Source organism: Molossus molossus, unplaced genomic scaffold (assembly GCF_014108415.1).
Source record: "Molossus molossus isolate mMolMol1 unplaced genomic scaffold, mMolMol1.p scaffold_m16_p_18, whole genome shotgun sequence".
Classification (NCBI taxonomy): Eukaryota; Metazoa; Chordata; class Mammalia; order Chiroptera; family Molossidae; genus Molossus; species Molossus molossus.
Genome location: NW_023425353.1, coordinates 32,528,261 through 32,549,402, shown reverse-complemented (window position 1 = coordinate 32,549,402; position 21,142 = coordinate 32,528,261). Strand labels below are relative to the sequence as shown.

General features: G+C 37.6%; 1 protein-coding gene across 5 annotated transcripts in view; it reads left to right on the top strand.

Annotated features, from left to right (window-relative positions):
• Window positions 1–21,142, top strand: part of ARMC8 (armadillo repeat containing 8) — a 96,016-nt gene that overhangs the window by 29,841 nt on the left and 45,033 nt on the right. For 4 of the 5 annotated variants that reach the window (XM_036267605.1, XM_036267607.1, XM_036267608.1 and 1 more), the window contains 5 exons: window positions 6,744–6,815; window positions 8,208–8,350; window positions 8,453–8,550; window positions 13,339–13,431; window positions 19,350–19,430. In XM_036267605.1, the coding sequence (XP_036123498.1) occupies window positions 6,744–6,815; window positions 8,208–8,350; window positions 8,453–8,550; window positions 13,339–13,431; window positions 19,350–19,430 (487 nt within the window). The remainder of the gene's footprint in view (window positions 1–6,743; window positions 6,816–8,207; window positions 8,351–8,452; window positions 8,551–13,338; window positions 13,432–19,349; window positions 19,431–21,142) is intronic. The other variant, XM_036267606.1, reaches the window with a different exon arrangement.

Genomic DNA, 21,142 nt, shown 5'->3' with positions numbered 1-21,142 from the left:
GTTCAATTTATACATATAGTAGGTGCATAATAAATGGCTGAGTTGACTTGAAGTTCACTATAAATTTCTCAAGTGTCACCTGAAACAAAGCCTTATGTTAAAAATAACTTTAGTTATTTTTGATAATCTGTTTTAGTTATTTTTAATGATCTGTTGATCATCATTATCAAATTATTTTTAAATAGACAATCACATACAGCAGTGTTCACTTTAATTGCAATGTGACTATATCCCATTTCCTAACCATGCTGGATAATAGGAAAGTTAACTGTACTTGGATGTTTGGGTATTACATTCCCCGTAAAGAACATCATCATAATTATAATTACAGGGACAGAGCAGTGAGTATATTTGTAATTTGCCAAGTCCAAATAATTTTTTAAGTTGTTTACTATGTTGCCTTATTCTAGCTATTCACAAATATGTATTTTTTTCTTACTTTATGGATGTCATAATGAACAGTGAGTTTTCATTAGTAGGTCAGACTTTATACTCAGATTGTAGTTTTCAGTATACAGTGTATTTTTTGACTACTTTACACCTATTAGACCAAGAATGAATGTACAGTATTCCAAACAAGAGCTTCTTCAGGTAAGCAAAAAGTAATACTGGTTCAAAATGAAAATGACATAATGAATCTTTTAGCTTTAGGTTTCCACTTTCAATAACTTTAAAGATAATTGTCTTGTTTTAGATAATATTATGTTTTCACTTTAAACTTATGCTGGTTTGATTGTGTAGGAATAAATATGCTTATACCTGATTGAAACTTTGTTTCTCCAGTAGATTTAGATCTCATTTCTTTTCTTACTTTTTCTACTGTTTTAATGGCACTGTTCAGTGTTTACTTTCTCTCTTAGTTTTGATCACCATCATAATACTCTTAATTTAGACATATGCTATTATAGGCACTGTATATGTTTTTAATATTTGAGCCTTTTCTCTCTACCATGCTAAAAATTAATCTCTTTCAAAGCAAAGAAAAGAAGTAGAAAGATTAACTTCCATGTAAAACTAGGTACCTTTTGAGTTCATTTGTTAGTGGACAAACTTAACATTATAGCTAGAGTTTAGCTAAAAATGTTCCCTGACAAATGCATATTTGTAACATCTTAATATTGGCTCTTTGCCCTGGCCAGTTTGGCTCAGCGGTTAAAGCGATGGCCTGAGGTCCATAGAGACCCGGGTTCTTTTCCCCTGCTAAGGGAACGTACCTCAGTTGCAGTTTGTCCCCAGCCCTGGTTGGGTCGTGCAGGTGGCAACCACTCCATGTGTCCCTTTAACATCGATGTTTCTCTCTCTCTCCCTCCCACTCTATCTGAACAAAATATGGAAAAATGTCCTCAGGTGAGGATAAAAAAATATATATATTGGCTCCTCGTTCCCAATCCTCAAAGAATGGGATATCCCAAAGGCTTACTTTTTAGCTTTCCTATCTGGATATTCTTTTCTCACCTTAGAGATAATTCAGTGTATCCAAAATTAAGACAGATTGTTGCTAAGGGATTTATTTTCTTTGCTTCCTACTGTTCTCTGTACCCAGGCACCCAGACATGAAGATATGTCACATATCATATTTCCTATACCTATCAAATCATCTTGTTAAATGCTTCCTGAAAAGTACTTTGTATTAATTATTCTTATGGTTGCCACCCTAATCAGTGTCACAGAAGCAGATACCTGGCTAGACTGACTAATTCCTTCAACAAACATTTGTTGAACGTTTTCCAGGTACTAGGCATCAAGTTAGTGTGGGAGTATATAACGATGAATAATGTAGTCACTGCTCTGGAAGATCCAGAAATCTAAAGGAGAGACAGATAGCTAAAGAGACAGTCACTGTACTTTGATTAGTGAATACTGTGATAATGATAAGTGCACAGAGTCAGGACTGCAAGGGAAGGGCATAAGTCATTTAATTCTCTCTCTCAACTTTAAAAATATCTACATTCCAGTCCATTCCACATTCAGCTTATCTTCCTTAGTTATTACTTCCTTCATGTTTATTTTCTGATCAAAAACATTATTACTCCTTACTCTACCTTCCTTTAGTTTGTCTGTTCTCCCTATCACTTTTCTAATGTTATGGTCAATGTCATCTGAAAGGGAACATTCTTTTCAGTCCAGGTTCCTTGTACTGCCCAAGAAATATGCCATTTTTATTTTTAGTATGGTCTTCTGTGAATGGCTTTTCTTTTTGCCCTTCCCATCCCCTTATCCAAATCCTACTCTTTTTGTAAGGTTCATCTTAGTTCCCACCATTGCCCCAAAACCTATTAAGCTTGTCCTTTCATCTACTTTTCTCAGCTGCATGAGCACTCAGTTTATAATATAACCTTCTTTGTTAGTGTTATTTTGGTCTCTCTAAGGATATTGTAAACTCTGCGGATCAGGCATCCCATTATATGATGCTTTTGTGTCTTTCATAGAGCCTAGCATATGCTGAGCTCCAGACTAATTGTTGATTCAGTAGTATATAAGTAGAGCATTTTCCCCCAACATTAAAAGTTGGTAGACGTGAGATTATATTCCTTTGATCTACTGTGAAAAAGGTGCCTTTGACTGAAAGTTATACATATTTTTATTTTGTATAAAAATGTAAAATTGAAACATAGGAGGAAAACATAGTTCTTGTATTCTTTTGTCTTTTTTATTAGATTGTTCTGAATGCCTTATATGCCAGAGGTAGTGGAAAAAATACTTGGCATAAAAAATATAGGTTGATCCCAGCTCTTTCATTTAATGTGGAACTCTGAGAAAAGCCCTGAACTTGAATCTAGCTTCCTTATCTGTAATGTGAGGTTAAACTTACTCAAGGTTGTGATGAAGACTAAATAAAATAATGGCTATGACATGCTTTGTAATTTTCAAAGCAGTATATAAATAGCAGTATCTTGCATAGTTTTGTTGTACTTTCATCTTGGATGGTAGTTGTGAGTTTGCATTTTACAAAAATATGGATTTCTATATGGTACATTTTGTTATCCACTGATAGTAACTTCTCTGGTAGTTGCAGGTCGGGCCTCTTAAGAAACAGATTTCTATCCTAAAAAGTAATGAGTGTGTTATGACAGAGGGTACCTCTAACCTAGACCTGGGAGTTGTCAGGTCATGCTTCTTGGAGGAAGTCAAAGTTCAGACCTGAAAGATGAGTGGTTAGCCTGGGAAGGGTATAAAGGTATGAGGAAGAGGGTAAGGAGATGAGAGAATAGCTGTGATCTGGGAACAAGAAGCTTCATCTGGGTGGCTCTGAAATGGAATCCTATGCTGTACTTAGATCTGCTAAAGATGGGTATATGTGGTAATTATTGCCTTTTTGGTTTTAACTCTTCATAGAAATGATCCCTTTAGCCCTGGCCGGTTTGGCTCAGCGGTTGGAGCGTTGGCCTAAGGACCATGGAGTCCTGGATTCAGTTCCCGCTAGCGGCTAGTGGCTAGAGGCACGTAACAAAAAAAAAAAAAAGAAATGATCTCTTTATAGCAATAGCTGAATAGAATGTATTTGCTGGGCATTAACATCTCTTCTTCCTTATCTAGCATAGGCATATTTTACTTATTACAGCTCGAGCAAGAATTGCTTTCTTTAGACATTGGTCCATTTTATTACTTGTATTCTCTTTTAATCTAGATTTACTCTATAAAAGTATTTTGTTTGCTTTTTGTCTGTAAAAGCATTTACTTTGGCATGATTTCAGATATTTAGATTGTGTTTATGTGGTAATGTGGGGATACCTCATTTCTGCTTAGTTTAGGAAGAATGAGAAGAAATCTGGAAAAATATTACAGCTGGGAGTTCCAAAATAGAGAGAGCATCCAGAATGGCACCTGGCACAAAAGAGACCCTCAGTAGATATCTGCTGGACAAATGAATGTGCTGCACTGGTATAGGCAGAACATATTAAGAGAAGGAAAGAAAATGAGAGTAAATGGCAGGTTAGGGTCTGTAAGCTGATAATTGCAAAGTAAGTCTCTAAGAAAACTGCAGGCATCCATAAGGAGGCGGGAGCCTAGATGTAGTCTCTCACAACTATGCTTTGCAAAATGAGGCTTTGATATCATGTAATTTAAAAATCATGTATCAGAACTAGTAAGAACCTTAGTAAGCTTCATTCAATTTAGTACCCATAAACAAAAAATATTCCTACTATCCCCTGTGAACCATGTGGAAGATCTGAAGAATAGTTTACAGAGAGACAAATGAGGCCCTGAGGAATAGACCTACCCTCAGGCACCGAGCTAGGAAGAAGACTAGGCCAGTACACAGTGTTTGGCTCAAGACTTGTGAAAACGTTGTTCAAAATTTGTGGGGAGAATCAGCTTTCAGCAGAGCACTATGCCATAGTCATGTGTTTCTGCAATAATCGAAGAAGGTAATTGAGGAGAAGGATATTATAATTATTACCAGAGTTTTAAATGCCAGTGAATTTGCTTGGTATTGGAAATACATGCTGACTGTAACAATTAGTTGTTGATTTTTTTTAAAGTAACCTCCCCCCACCCCCCATTTTCTACAAGATCATGGTCTGCCAACTCTACCACTTTTTTAGCATTGTAATTTTCGGTATTGGCAAAAAAAACCCAAAACACTCCTATATATTGTAGAGTTCTGCCACCTAAAAGAGGGGAAGTCAAAAGAGATGCTGTGATCAGTATCAAGGGGAGCTTATTTTGAGTCAGAAAGAAATGGGTGAGCTAAGAACTTTGAGGCTCTGTGCTAGCAATGACCTTAATGCTATCAGACATGACTTCCTTCCCCTTATAAATATTTTATAACATCCTCTGTACTGTGCTGAAATTAAATTCATAATGATATAACTTACTCACATGCATAACTCTAAAAATAATGCCTTTCCTCCATATAATATAAAGGAGAAATAAAAAAGAAGGTAATTTCTAATATTTCAGTATGTAAATGCTTAGGTGTGACTATGTCAGAAAGCTTAATGAAGTAGTGTGAATGCAAGGGCTACAAATGTGGGCTGATGTAGGTGTATGGTATTGATGACTCAGATACCACAAGTACCACTGTGCTAGTGATCTGATTTTCCAAATGAAATAACTCTTAATAAAAAGTATAATCTCCCTTTTATTAACAGCAGGTACAGTACTGAAAATTATAATTTTTTGAAGAACTGCAAAAAATGCTCGCTATTTGTGAAACTATGACCAGTTATTTCCAGACACCTCATAAACTTTTTTTTTAGAGAGGGAGGAAGGGAGAGGGGGAGAGAGAGAGAAACATTCAGCATGCCCCCCGCTGGGGATTTAGGCCACAACCTGGGCATGTGCCCTGACCGGAATTCGAACTGGCGACCCCTGATACATGGATCGAAGCTCAACCACTGAGCCACACCGGCTGGGCCCTCATAAACTTTTGACATGCCTGTAGGGGACTGTAATGCCTTTTTTTCCCACTTTGAGAACCACTGCTATGCCCTGGCCTGTTTGGCTCAGCGGTTGGAGCGTCGGCCTGCGGTCCTGAGAGACCCGGGTTTGGTTCCCGCTAAGGGCATGTACCTCGGTTGCAGTTTGTCCCCGGCTCTGGTCAGTCGTGCGGGTGGCAGCCACTCGATGTGTCCCTTTCGCATCGATGTTTCTCTCTCTCTCTCTGTTCCTCTCTCTCCCTCCCACTCTACCTGAACAAAAAATGGAGAAATGTCCTCGGGTGAGGATAAAAAAAAAAAAAATTAAGAACCACTGCTATGAAGATCACATAGTTGTTCCAGTGTTCTGTATTAAGATAGGACTACTGACCAATTAGGGTATTTTTTTAACATTTTATTAATTGTACTAGGTTTATTTTGAGGTTTTTTTTGTTTTTTTTCAAACCTGTCCTTTGGGACCAACCTCATATTTGTGTATCAGTTGGTCCATGATAGAGATACTCTTATCAGCGAAGTTTTATTCCTGGTAAATTAAAGATCTGAGTGTAGCTAAAATAAAAATTACTAGTGAATATGTAAGAAATATAAAAGATTTAAAAAATTTTTTAAATCTCCTTAAAAGATAATTGGCTGCTTAAGCAAATAGAGTAACAGTATATTCTGTTATTTCTAATCAATTTAAAAATATAATGGGTGACAGGAGCAGCACAAAGAATGAATGGGGAAATGGAAGTATATATTATACTTGCAATGCTCTTACAATACACCTGAAATGGGGATAATATCCCTTTGAAGATTGTTGAAACGTGCACATTTTAGATTGTAAAGCAACCACTCAAAAAACAACAGAACAAAACCCAAATAGGTACAGCTAATGAGACAAAGGGAATAAAACAGAATCATAAGAAATATTCAGTCCAAAAGAAGTCAGAAAAAAATTATTTTCTCTGAAACAAGCTCAGATACATTCTGTGGGCTGGTTGCTTTTACTTTGTACTCCCAGATCTGTGAGTGAGGAGGTGGGTCTCTATTTCTTTATATTCAAAGGTTCGGTGGCCTTTGTTGAAGAACTCAGATTTTTTTGTATTGGAAGTCTTTTGCCAGTAATCAGGATATCTCCCACTTTCCCCATTTCACTACTTTCTTGTTTTATAGCCCCCTGGTTCTTTAGTATCTGTTTTGATCCCTTCTCTTTGGCATTGGCGGGCCGGGGTGGGAGTGAGGGGCGTCAGTGCTTGGACTTTGTCACTAACTTCTATACTTGCCAATCCAAGATCTTGCATAATAATGATAAAGTAGAATGAATTGATCTTTGAGTTTTCATGACGTTTCAACCTTTTTCTCTTCCCCTGAATTCAGAGACATGAAAAATGCTGTAATTGGAAATAACAAGCAGAAGGCCAACCTCATTGTTTTAGGAGCTGTTCCAAGGTATGTTTGCTATGATTCCCTTTTCTGCTATTCATGCTAATTCCAATGTATTTCTGATTTTCAACCATAAGACCAGTCTTTTTTCTGTATTGCCTGTTCTGTTTTTGAAAAGCTCTTACTTTGTTTAATAAATGCCAGGAGTAATATGAAGCATCGGTAAAATTTAAAAAAGCAAACTAAATTGAAGTACCAGAGAAGGGACTATGAAGTGAATGTATGAATACTTTTTGGAAATTCGTCGACCTTGCAATAAAAGAATGTGTTGGATAGAGAGGCAGTGTACCAGCCTGATTCATTCCTCCCTGCCTACTTAGAGCTCTGGCAGTTTTTGTAAGATTGAATAACAGTTTCTCAGATTCTCAAAATCTTTTTTGAATTAAAAAAAGAGAGAGAGAGACCTGGTTGGTCTTTAATTCTGCTTTTCTTTATTTAATTTCTAATTTTTTGAATTTGCTGTTTTTTAAGTTTAAAAGAAAGTGATTTCTCCTGATCTAAGCTTTCTTTTGGCAGATAATGACAGTTGTATAACTTTCTATTTGCCTTTGCTACTCAGAACTAAGTTTTATGTGTAGTTGCTATAAGTTTATCATTCAGAATTTTTAAATGTTTTGTGTTTTATTTTCTGTTCTCTTTTATCTTTTGAAATGGGATTAATGGTTGTATTGTTTTTATAATAACCAACTTCAAATATACTTTGGTAACCATAAAGCATCAGTAGCCTTTTTAGGGCATTAGTATTCAGTATATGAATATGCTTTAGGGAACATGAGAGTTCTACCTTAGATAAGGGAGATGGCCATTAAGTTGTGGATGGTTAGAATTTGGAGAGTAGTTGTTTGGCAGGCTGGGCTGGAATGGAAATGGGAGGACCCACTGATTTTCCAAATGGGAGAATTGGAGAAAGAAGAGAGCTTCCCTTGCTCGAAGAGCTGCACAAGGATTCTGATTATTTCCTCTAGGCTTGACCTCTCTGATCTCTGAACTATACTCTGGTTATTCAAGGTCCATTTCTCATCTGAATGTAAGATCCAGCAGCACTTGGCATTGGTTGTCTTCATATTTTGAAGTGGTAGATAACATGGACTGTGATGTTGCTGTTTCTACAGAGAACACTTTGGAGAACTTTCAGATTTATAGTTTTGATAAACTCTTGAGATTATTTGAGTTCTTTTGCTCAAAATGAAGAAAATCTCTTTTAGATTTTTTTTCCAGATAATCCTTTACTAAATTAGCAGCTGATAAATGACTATTTTCTATCCTCTATTAGCTAACCAACAATATTTCTAGTATGTGCGATGTATTGGTAGCTTTTTCCTGTCACATGACTTTTAGCTAATTTACTTTTGTTTAAGTTTTTTAGTCTCTTCTGTTTATCAAATTCATTCTTTTTAGATTGTTGTACTTGCTTCAGCAAGAAACTTCAAGTACAGAGCTGAAAACTGAATGTGCAGTGGTATTGGGAAGTCTTGCTATGGGTACCGAAAACAATGTCAAGTCTCTACTAGATTGCCATATTATCCCTGCCTTACTGCAAGGTATGTAGGGAAGTCATATTTGCACGAGTAAAAATCAGAATCAGTTTGCAGTTTTAAATATGGGTTGAAAAGATAAGCTTCAAATCTGTTTTTTATTAATAGGACTATTGTCCCCAGACCTGAAGTTTATTGAAGCTTGCCTTCGATGCCTGCGTACCATCTTCACCAGTCCCGTCACTCCAGAGGAGTTATTGTACACAGTGAGTTTTAGATGTGTTTGAATCCTCAGTTACATTTCACTAACATCATACTTCTAATTTACTTAGCATCTCAAGACTCAACTGTGTTATATTATAAAAGTCTCAAGAAGTACTTGAGTTCTTACTAATTTGCAAACATCAAATGGTCTAGGCTTTGTAAAGAAGTGAAAGATAGTTTCAGACCTTGAGGAACTTATAAGCTATTTTTTTAAAAGACCCATTTTGATCTCTTACTATATACAAATTAAGACAATATGTTTAATGCTAAGTGAGTGATAGGGAGTCCTGCTCACTCTAGGTTAAATCCAGCAGAGAAGACTATATAGAGAAGCTAGAATTTGACCTGGGTCTTGAATAATGGATAAGATTTAGAGAGTAAAGAGGCCAGTCTAGGAAAGATCTGTGCAAGAGAATATGCAGGATGGTGGGCAGGGTAGTCTAATATGGGAAGGGTATCAGTGTTAGTTTCCATTGGAGAGGTGAAGCAGAATTCAGCTTGTAAGAGGCTTATTTGCCAGACTAAGAGACTACTTGTGAGAGAATCCAAAGATCTTTGGAAACTTCAGGCATTATTAGGGGGTGTTTTCATCTGTGGATTACATGGCGCTTTCTTAATGAAAATTATCCAGGCCAATATTTTTTAAATACCCTTATCCACAATCCACAGTAAGAAATATATTGTTCATTGCCACACTGTACATATGTGTGAATTTGTGTGTGTGAGAGAGAGAGGGAGAGAGAGAACCCTGAGACGGTCTTCACAAAACAATTCCATAAGTGTGATGCCCTCTGGTTTCTATTATATCCTTTTTTATTGAAAAATGCTGGTTGAGACCTGGCCGGTTTTGCTCAGTGGTTAGAGCATCGGCCCTCGGACTGAAAGGTCACTAGTTCGTTCGATTCCCTGTCAAGGGCACATACCTATGTTGCAGATCCATCCCTGGCCATGTTGGGGTCATGAGGGAGGTAGCCAATAGATGTGTCTCTCTCACATCGATGTGTCTGTCTCTCGTTCTCTCCCCTCTCTTACCCTTTCCCCCTCTCCCTTTCCTTACCTCCCTTCCACTCTTATCTACAAAATCAATGGAAAAATATCCTCAAGTGAGGATTAACCAAAAAAAAAATGCTGGTTGTCATTCTCTGAGTCAACACAAAGAATCAGAATGTCAAATCAAGCACATATGACTCAGAGATCTTACCCAGAATCATGCTTTACAAAAATCTTAAGAACATAAGTAATCAAGAGGCAGTGGAAAAATAATCAGGGAGGGAGGACATGTCACGTGGCTTCATAATCCTCCCCACATCAGACGCATGTTCCTCTGGCTGGTAATGATATATAAGTATTATAAGGGAGATTTGTGAGTCACCTTGAACAGCAAGGAGGCTCTAAATGATGAAACATCTCAATTTTATACCCTAGGGATTTGTGTGACATTCTTCAGGAAGCCATGCCTCATAAATCTGTAAATTGTTTACTACAGTGGTTCTCAAACTTGAGCATGCACCAGAATTACCTGGAGGGCTTGTTAAACACAGATTACTAGACCTTACCTCTAGAGCAGCGGTTCTCAACCTGTGGGTCACGACCCCTTTGGGGGTCGAGCTACCCTTTCACAGGAGTCGCCTAAGACCATCGGGAAACACATATTTCTGATGGCGATTCATAACAGTAGCAAAATTACAGTTATGAAGTAGCAACAAAAATAATTTTATGGCCCTGGCCGGTTTGGCTCAGCGGTTAAAGCGTCGGCCTGCGGTCCTGAGAGACCCGGGTTCGGTTCCCGCTAAGGGCACGTACCTCGGTTGCAGTTTGTCCTCGGCTCTGGTCAGTCGTGCGGGTGGCAGCCACTCGATGTGTTCCTTTCACATTGATGTTTCTCTCTGTTCCTCTCTCTCCCTCCCACTCTACCTGAACAAAAAAATAATAATAATAATAATTTTATGGTTGGGGGTCACCACAACACGAGGAACTGTATTAAAGGGTCGCAGCATTAGGAGGGTTGAGAACCACTGCTCTAGAGTTCTGATTCTCTGTGTCGGGTGGGGCCTGAGAATTTGTTTCTAACAAGTTTCCAGGTAACTTAGATGCTACTGGTTCTTGGACCACTCTTTGGGAACCACTGGTACTATAAGCATTCTCCTTGAAGCATTCCACAGGACTCTCCTCCTAGAAAATGTCAGTCTGTTTTCCTAAGGTCCTATTGTTTACAAAGAGATTAAACCAGTCACTAGTCTTCTTTACCTTACTGATGCGCCGCAAGAATTTTTTTGTTTTAAATCCTCACTCAAGGATGCTTTTCAATTTGTCTTAAGATGGAGTGGGGGGAGGGGAAGAAAGAAACATCGATGTGAGAGAGACACATTAATTGGTTGCCTCCTGCATGACCTTGACCAGGGCCAGGACCAAACCACAACTGAGGTATGTGCCCATGACCAGAATCGAACCTGCAACTCTTTGGTATGTGGCCCAACGCTCTAACCGCCGAGCCAAACTGGCCAGGGCGCCACAAGAATTTTTAAAACTTGTACTACTTGCCCTGGCCAGTTTGGCTCAGCCGTTAGAGCATTGGTCTGTGGTCCAGAGAGACCTGGGTTTGGCTCCCGCTAAGGGCATGTACCTCGGTTGCAGTATGTCCTCAGCTCTGGTTGGGTCATGTGGGTGGCAACCACTCAATGTGTCCCTTTCATGTCAATGTTTCTCTCTCTCTCTCTCCCCCCTAATTAAAAAAAAAAAACTTGCAATACCTTACTAATCAGGGTCACTGGCCTCTTTTCCGTTAGATTATCAGATTAAAAAATGACAACAGCCAACATAATAATAGCATCAGATTGACAGAGAAATATATTTTTTGGTGTACTGCAGAGTTTTTAGTAATTTATGTGTGCCATGAGATGAAAAAGGTTGAAAATCACTGCCCTAGAGTTTCCCCTCAACCCCCAGCCTAGTCAATAATAGAGGGAGAAATCAATCCTGGCCATCCATTTTAACTCCTTTTTCCTCACCCTCTAAAGTAACTTCATAACTCACTTATGAATCATGTTGCATAATTTGGAAGGCTCTGGTCGACACCACCTTAACTTTCTTACAGGGACATTGAGTGACTTTCACAGTAAGAACATGTAAATTATGAAGCTTCTCAATTTTATGCTTCAGAGATAGTGGAGAATCCATGAAAAGTTTTGTAAAGGGTAACAACAGAAAGTAGAGTTTCAGGGTCATTAACTGTCGTCTGTGAGTTGGGTAGTGAAGAGGCCAGCTGCTGCAGCACCTCGGGCACTCACCCGAAGATTGGAGGAAGGCAGGCTCCTTGAAATCCTGCTTATCCAATGGGCAAATTATGTAACTATTCTGTGCCTGTTTGCGCAACGATAAACTGCAGATATATAACAGAATTGATGGAAAGGGGGAGCAGGTGTGTAGAAATGCAGGAAAACTGAGGGATAACAACAATAGAGGAAGGAAGGAGGTGGAAATGATTTTAGGAGCCTAATAGAGGCTTTTTTTTTTTTTTTTTTTTTTTAATCTTCCTCTCAGGAGCCTAAGAGATTTAAAAAAAATCTTCCTCTTGACTGCGTGATCTGTCTTAGCTGCTAACTGCATCCCTGTCTTCTGCCAATGGAACCACTGTTTTCCTCCCCCTCCAGTCCCCATCTTCTCCCTTCTTTCTCTGCATTTAGTACCTGACTTTTTTTTTTTAGGTTTTTCTAAGATTTACATTTTGTTTTTAAGCTGCTTGTTATGACACAGAGGATTATACTAACAAGCAAGGGGAAAAGATTCTACTTGGGAATCAACAACCTTTTCTTTTTCTACTTAGTTTTATATGTCTTGGACATTCTTTTCTTTCTAAGAGAAACCCCAAATCTTGTTCATCCCAACAGTGTTATTCTATTAAGTTTTCTTCCTTGCTTCTATTGTCTTTTGTCAAAGTGTGGTCTATGGACCAGCAGCATTGACCTCCTTTGGGAACTAGTTAGAATGCAGAATCTTAGGTCCCTACTCCAAAACTACAGAGTCATAATGTGCACATAAAGACTATCTTCTGGGAATTTGCATGCACATTCATTCTTGAGAAGCAGCTCTCTGGGACCCATGACAGCACTGACAAGGATGTGTGAGTATAGCCTTTCCATCTGTGGTTCATTTCAAATCCCCTTTCAACTAAATCCTTTCACATTCTGAGAAAAAGGAGATTCTTGGAGAGCCCTGCAACAGGTTGGGTGGATTCTTCTCTCTACTGAACTATCACATATGTTGCTAGGTGTCAGCAATAGGTAGAGTGTATGCTGTAAATGAGAAGTTGGTATTGTGAAGACTGAAATTAGCTAACTGTAGTCATTATGAGAGATAGTTACTGATAACTGATACTTACCATAACATCTCAGATCATAATTGCCAAGTTTTATTTTTATATAAGGATTCCTCCTTATAAGCCATTTATTATTGTATATCTTACTAGTTACCTGAAATTTGGGTTTCAGAACAGATTTCTGACTGATTTTGTTTTATTGTGGGATTGTAGGCTGTTGATGGGAAAGAAATTGAGAATTTTCTGTTTTTGTATTTTATTGTCAAGGATGAATATTAAAGTCCTTCTCCTTATTCTTTGCCCAGACAATCTTGATGGCCATGTTGCTTTTGTTTTCCTGTGTTCCTTAAGCAGACCTTTACTGACATTAAGATAATAGGCTTGCATGAGTACCAGCTCATGGAAATAGGTTGTTAGATGTGCTCCACAGTGCCTAAGTGCCTTGTTGCTGTGCTCTCCTTCCCTTCATCCCCAGGATGCTACGGTGATACCACACCTCATGGCACTGCTTAGCAGGTCGCGCTACACCCAGGAGTACATCTGCCAGATCTTCTCGCACTGCTGTAAAGTAAGAACCAGAATAAATATTCTCTGTAATGTAAAATCTTATATGTCCTCAGGAGATGTGCCTACTTTGTGTATCCTCCCAGAGATAATCTATATATATAAGCAGACCTATGTCTATGTCCTTCCCCCCCTTTTTTGATATAAACAAAAATATGCCATATATACTTTCTGCACCTTGCATTTTTCACTTAACATAATTTGAAGCTGTTCTATACCAGTACATAAAGAGCTCCCTCATTTATTTTTTTATGAACAGTAATGTAGTATTTTATTATATAGATGTACAGTAATTTATTTAACCAGTCCTCTATTATTGGACATTTAGCTTGTTCCCTGTCTTAATATTATTACAAACCAATGCTGCAACAAATACCTTGTATGTAAGATACTTTATAAGAAATGGAATTGCCGAATCAAAGAGTGTGTGTTTTGTAACTTTACCATATACTGTCTTGTATGGAGGTTGTACTATTTTATACTCATACCAGCAGTGTGTGATCATGACTGTTTCCCTACACTCTCAGTTTCCACATATTTGGCAGTTATTTTAAGTGATCTCATACAAGGAGAACTGAGAGATTCTTATGCTCTCTGTTGAGAGAAATTTCTGTTACTAAAAGACCCTGAAGAGGGCTATGAGTTGCTATTTATTTTGCTTCATAGTTTATACATTGAGTGTACTCTTTTGATAACAATGGGTGATTATTTGAGATCTTTCAGAATTTCTACACATTTGCTAACCTCTAACCAAATAAGTGTTTATCATCTGATGATTCTGTAATTTTCCAGGACAACATTACTCATCTATCATTATAATATAAATACAAAATGAGGAGTTTGGGGAACTATAGGAAAAAAGGGAAAGAGACATGAACACCTACATACTAGAACAGTTTCACAAATAAATGAAAATTAAATAATTTAGTTCCAAAAAATTTACTTACTGATTATAATTTAAATGTTTAAATAAACCGCTAGAGGAAGATCAGAGCCTATTTAATTTTATTAAGGGCATTTAGAATTTAAGGTTTTTTTTGGTCATAAATCTTTGAAGTTTCTCTTCCTGTATTGCTTTGACAGTGTATAAGCTGACTCACAGGACCAGGGATGTCAAATGATCCCTTAGTCTTTCGAGGTGGGCAAAGAAAGGCTTCAAGAAAACAATACTTTTGTTGTAATTCATATACTGAAAATGAGCCAAACTAACCGTGTCTAGAATCTTCCAACAGAGAAATGATGTCTTGTAGCAAGCCCTGGCAGATAGAAATGCATACTCCATCATTTTATGCATCATTAAAAATCTTTGAGCCTTTATACCTGAGTGCTCCAGAACACAGCATCTACTACTTATAACTACAGGAATCCTGAAAGGTGCTGAAAATTCACGCAGGTTGATGTGGAGAGGCCAGAGAGACTTGATAATAATCAAATGATACCTCCTTCTCTCTAGTTGGATGTCTATAACTGCTACATGTTAAATTATGAGAAGTTTGAAGAAGCCCATTCCTGAAGTTACCCAAATTGCTTTTAGAATTTTTTTTTTTTTTTATCTTCACCTGAGAACATTTTTCCATGTTTTGGTCAGATAGAGTGGGAGGGGGAGAGAGAGAGAGAGAGAACCATCGATATGAAAGGGACACATCTACTGGTTGCCACCCGCATGACCCAACCAGGGCCGTGGACAAACTGCAAACGAGGTATGTGCCCCTAGCGGTAACCGAACCCGGGTCTCTCTGGACCACAGGCTGATGCTCCAACTGCCGAGCCAAACCAGCCAGGGCTGCTTTAGAATTTTTTATTAGAAACTTCTCACCACTTTAAGGCTTGCTCATGTGAAACTTCTCAGTGCTGTTTTAGCTGAAATCATAGATAAAGGAATACCATTAAATCACTAGTTTTTGTGCTGGAGAGAAACTTATGCTGAGCAAGAATTTACAGGCACCTCATGCCTAATAGAACTGAAGATAACAGAGAGATTCATCTTAACTCAGCTTTCTTTTAGCCTGATAATGAGCATTTGCCACTGTAATTAAATGACCAAATTCAAGTGTTCTGAGATATAACTAGACCTCAGGAAACATGGCATTTATAAACCCAATGACAATAGAAATAGCCTAAAATACAATGTTAATTTCTCTACTGATATACTAAAAATAGGTGTCTTTGAAAATAACTGATCTGATGATCTCTGTGTTGTCATTAATGATAAAAATACCTTTTATTTTCATGTTGTTCAGTTAACACATAAGATTTATAATAGAATCTTAAGACTCATTCACAAATTTGCATATATTGGTATTAGTATCAAATAAATATACATACTTTAGAGAGAGGAGAAAGAAAAAGAGATCACTAAAATGTTCGTGTTATAAGCTAATCATAATTTTATCTTTGAAATTTTCTCTCCCTGATTTATTAAGAAGCAAACAAAGGCTAGCAATAATATTAATTGGAGCTCTAACTTCTAAATTATTTTCACTTCTTAAGCAGTTACTCAAATTTCTGGAGATGAACCTTCTGGAGTGTAAGATCACGAGGGCTTATGAGCCTCTTACCCTGTGAATGCTGCCTGCATAACCCTAGGTTCATGCAGGTTGATGTGGAGAGACCAGAGAGACTTGATGAGAATCAAATGATACCGCCTCTTCTCTAGTTGGTACAGCCACTAATTCTTTCCTTGCAGTTGATTTTGCACAATCCTATGTAGGACCACAGAGAAGAGGAAGTTTTGTAACAGATATTTGCTACAATCTTTGGACAAAAGAATTTGAGAGATTAAAAAAGTACAGTTTATCGCCCTGGCCGGTTTGGTTCAGCGGTTGGAGCATCGGTCTGCGGTTCAGAGAGACCCGGGTTCGGTTCCCGCTAGGGGCGTGTGCCTCAGTTGCAGTTTGTCCCCGGCCCTGGTTGGTCGTGTTCACAGGATTGCATTGTGATTGATCATTTATAAACATAACTCCATCAGTAAGATATTCCATAAGTGATACATCTCTTAAGGGGAAAAAAAAGCTTGCACATGGATATTCATTGATGTTTGTAATAGTAAAAGACTGAAAACAATCTAAATGTCTAACTACAGAGTACTAGTTAAATTATGGGGCATTCATACAATGAAATAAGGCCAAAAAAACAAAAAGAGAGAGAGAGAGAGAGAAAGTTCTTTATATACTAACTTGAATGATCTCTGAGATATATTATAAAAGAAATAAAAGGTTTAAGGTAATATATATAATAAAATTTATATTTATATAGTACTTTACATATAGTACTATATATTAAGTACATATTGATAGTATATATAATACTTTAGGTGTACTATATATAAACATATATGTAGTATTCTATTTGTGTTTAAAAAGAAGGAAAGAATATACTTATGTATTTGTATATATATAAAATGTCTTGACAAATATAAAACAATGTATTAATATTAGGTCACCTCAAAGCAAGGGAACAGATTGGCTGAATACAGAGGTAGAAAGACAATGAGGTGAAAGGGGTGGAGGCAGCACCCTGCCCACTTAGCTATTCTGCTAAGCACTGCCAATATTTAAATTGGGATGTTTTTTATAAGGAAGGTAAAAATATCTTAGTATGCTGACATGTCAGCCAAGGCTAATTTAGGCTTATCTTCACAATTTATTCTAGTTACTTACTTGTTAGTAGATTAGAAAAAAAGTGGCTCAGATTCTTAGGAGACCCTTCTTTTCCTTGGCTCCCCCATTACAGCCTCTACCACTGTCTTTATAATAAATCAGCCAGAGGCTCCTATGTTTCAAATGAGACAATTCAAGTAAAGCATTTAGAGCAGTGCCCAGCACATAACAAGTTAAGAAGTAGTACCTATAATTATATTTGCAGATGCATGGATGGATGAGAATGAGATAGAAAGACAGAGAGCATACTTTCAGCCTATGTCCTGAGAATGACAGTATTTTCAATTATAAGGGCAAGTTTGCACCATTCAGGATGGATATACAGTGATAAATAATAGCAAGCAGTTGTACTCCAGGAATTTATCCTCATTCCCTAAGAATCTTCACTGAGATGCGGCTTTAATAAAATTCAACAAAACATTGTTTATAATAGTGAGACATTAGAAACTACATAAAGTATGTAATCAGGGTTTGTCTGAGTAAACTGTGGAATATCATACTCATACAGTGATTGAAAATAAGAAATTAGAATTTAGAAAATGTATAGAAACTAAGAAATTGCTAAAGTTTTGTTTTTCCTTTTTTATTGATTTGGTTTTTTTTTAGAATGGGAGAGATAGAAACATTGATGTGAGAGAGAAACATTGATCAGCTGCCTCCTGCATGCCCCCACTCAGGATCAAGCCCACAACCCTGGCATGTGTCCTGACCGGAAATCGAACTGGACCTCTCAGTCCATGGGACGATGCTCAGTCTACTGAGCCACACTATCTGAGCTGAAGGTTTTTGTTTTTTTTTACCCGAGGACATTTTTGCATTTATCTTCAGATAGAGTGAGAGGGAGAGAGGGGGACGAGAGAGAGAGAGAGAGAAACATCAACGTGAGAGAGACACATTGAGTGGCTGCCACCCACATGACCCCAACCATGGCCAGGGATAAACTGCAACCGAGGTGCCCTTAGCGGGAATCCAACCCGGGACTCTCTGGTCTGCAGGGCGATGCTCTAACCGCTGAGCCAAACCGGCCAAGTTGTTTTTTAAACTTACAGTCTAAACTCACATATCAACATTTAAAATGTATTGTTTTGTATTTTGAGTTAAAAAGTAAAGGGTTTTCAGACTTGTTAATTAAATTTTCTTTAATCTCTTTTTTAAAGGACGCTTTTAATAGTATATAAAATGTTTAGGGGATTATTACTTATAAAATAGAATATGGCTGTTTTGTTATTCAGAAGTATGAATGCTAATCTCCCCACTTCAAATGATGGATATTTTGGTCCAAGAAAGAATGAGAACCTATAAGACAGGTGTTACTGAGCTAAAGAGTGGGTTGGATAAATTGGTTTGAGAGTTCTTTTTCTAAACTAGTAACTGGTTTCCTGTGATAAACCCAGACAGGCAGTCTACCTTTCAGTGCTACATTTTTATCTTCTGAATAATGATAAGCATGACATACCACCCTTGTCCTGGCTTTAATTGACTTTTCATTATTTGAGTGGGTAGATAGGTGGGATATAAAATCAATAAATAAAAAAACTGGGGCAGATTTGAAGCCTTGCATTAATCTTTAGCTTCTGCCACTTTAAAGACCTTCAGTAAATTGATTAGTAGAAAGCAGTTGATGAAAAATAAAATAGCTGAATTTTTCTATTTCTTCACCTTGCTACTCTAAGAAGTGATAATTTTAAGAAGAGAAATGAAATTGAAACAGAAACCAAAACACGTTCACAGCCCAGTTGTGGAGTATTGTATTTCCCACCCCCCATTACTCAAACTTCCTGATGTGTTGAGATTGGTTAGTCTGTGCTCCAGTTCCTCCTGCAATTACTTAGTTTTAGAGATCTCACTAGTTCATTAGTCTTAAAGTAATTCTTACTTTAAAGAATTACTACCGCTATCTCCTGTGGGCATAGGGTGAGGGGAGTGAATGTGAAATGCAGAATTCACAGTGGTTCCGTTGCTGTGATGGTATCTATTTAAGAATTGCAAAGGGCCTGTGCCAGGATAGCTTCTCTGCCTCCTTCATTATTTGGGAGAGGTAAGGAGGCAGTAATTCTACAGAACAGGGAAGACATAAGATATGGTAGTCCCTTGCAGGACTAAAAATAGTGTCTACTTGCTTTTGGAGGGGATGAGTTTATGCAAGAGAAGGGTAACAGAATTCTGCATTGTATTGAGTGTGGTTTTCTACATTTAAGTAAATGTTTTATTGGAATGAATCATTGCTCTTTTTAATGTATTCCTATATTCTCTTTTCTTACAGGGTCCAGATCATCAAACAATTTTATTTAACCATGGTGCAGTTCAGAATATTGCTCACCTACTAACCTCAGTATCTTACAAAGTAAGATGTTAATAATTATGTCTAGATTTTTATTTGTTTGTTTATTTATTTATTTATTTTTGGTACATGCCCCTAGCGGAAACCGAACCCGGGACTCTCTGGTCTGCAAGCCAGTGCTCCAACCGCTGAGCCAAACCGGCCAGGGCTATGTCCAGATTTTTGTACTTTATTTTGATTTCTAGACTCTTGCTCTAGGGAGACCCACATATTTTACTCCTTCTTTGATAGATAATATTATGATCAAGAGTAATATCTTTACTTTATCAATAAAATGTTATGGGACATTGTCTTATCTGTATTATTTGCTTTGAAAAAAAGAATAGCTACCCTTACCTTTCCATTTTTTTCAGAATATGGTTGTGGCATGAACTGCTATTGAGTCTCACCTGTGATCATTAGTAATCTGTTCAGTTAGGTATTCATGCCAGAGCTGATGCATTGAAGTATATAGGAGCAATGTCTTGCTATATCAGAAAAAAACTTTGATTTCCATATTTGAGACCTTTTTTTAGCCACAGTGACTCAAACTTATAGTCTATACTCACATATCAACATTTAAAATGTATTGTTTTGTATTTTGAGTTAAAAAGTAAAGGGTTTTCAGGCTTGTTAATTAAATTTTTTTTTACTCTCTTTTATATATAGGTAAGTAGCATCATGATAGATTATCAGGCATTTAGCTAAAACTTTTGGACATTATTGTTCGGTTAACAAATTGTAGCAGATATTGGGATGTTGTCCTTGTTGTGTCGCGGTAGAGCTGGGTATACTAGCAGTTTCCTGGAGAGCAGAGAAGTGGTCATTTTGTCTTCTATCCATTTATACTTATCCTAGTCTGCTCTTTTGGACCTTAGCTTCATTACAGCCTGCTAATATGTGTGTTTTCCCTATCTCAGAGGCCAAAGTTCACTCTTGGTGAAGAGCTCACAAGGAATAAGAGTAGTGCTCAAGTGAGGGACATGTTTCTTCACACCTCAACTACCTATCCTGCCAGTTCCGGGTTCCACATAAGAATACTAAATATGGCCCTGGCCGGTTTGGCTCAGCGGTTGGAGCGTCGGCCTGCGGTACAGAGAGACCCGGGTTCGGTTTCCGCTAAGGGCACGTACCTCGGTTGCAGTTTGTCCCCGGCCCTGGTTGGTCGTGCGGGTGGCAGCCACTCGATGTGTCCCTTCACATCGATGTTTCTCTCTCTCTCTCTTCCTCTCTCTCCCTCCCGCTCTATCTGAACAAAAAATGGAAAAATGTCCTCAGGTGAGGATAAAAAAAAAAGAAAAGAAAAAAAGAATACTAAATATGGACTCAGTCTTGGAAGTGAGGATTAGTTATGTGGTGAAAACTGGACAGAAAGACTGAAAGATAGTAACTCTTATAAGAGCTCCTGCAAATTATAAAATATATTGTATATGTGGTCGAGAGTTTGGACCCTTGGTATCATTCCCAGACCAGTTACCTGGTTTTAAGGAATGGGAGCACAATGTGTGGGTATTTTAAAAGTTAAATTAGTTTAGTCCTTTTCAAACTTTTATTGTCGCCATCCTTATCTCATGTACAACTATAAGAGTAAGGTACTCTTTTTTATTTTTTAACCCCCTCCCAGGTCTCTGTTTTTTGTAGCTTGGGAAGAAGAAATGTCCCATTAGAAAAGCAGTTAGTAATTGTTATTAAGTTCCCTTTGCTTTACCAACATTGTATTTTATACATTGTTCTTT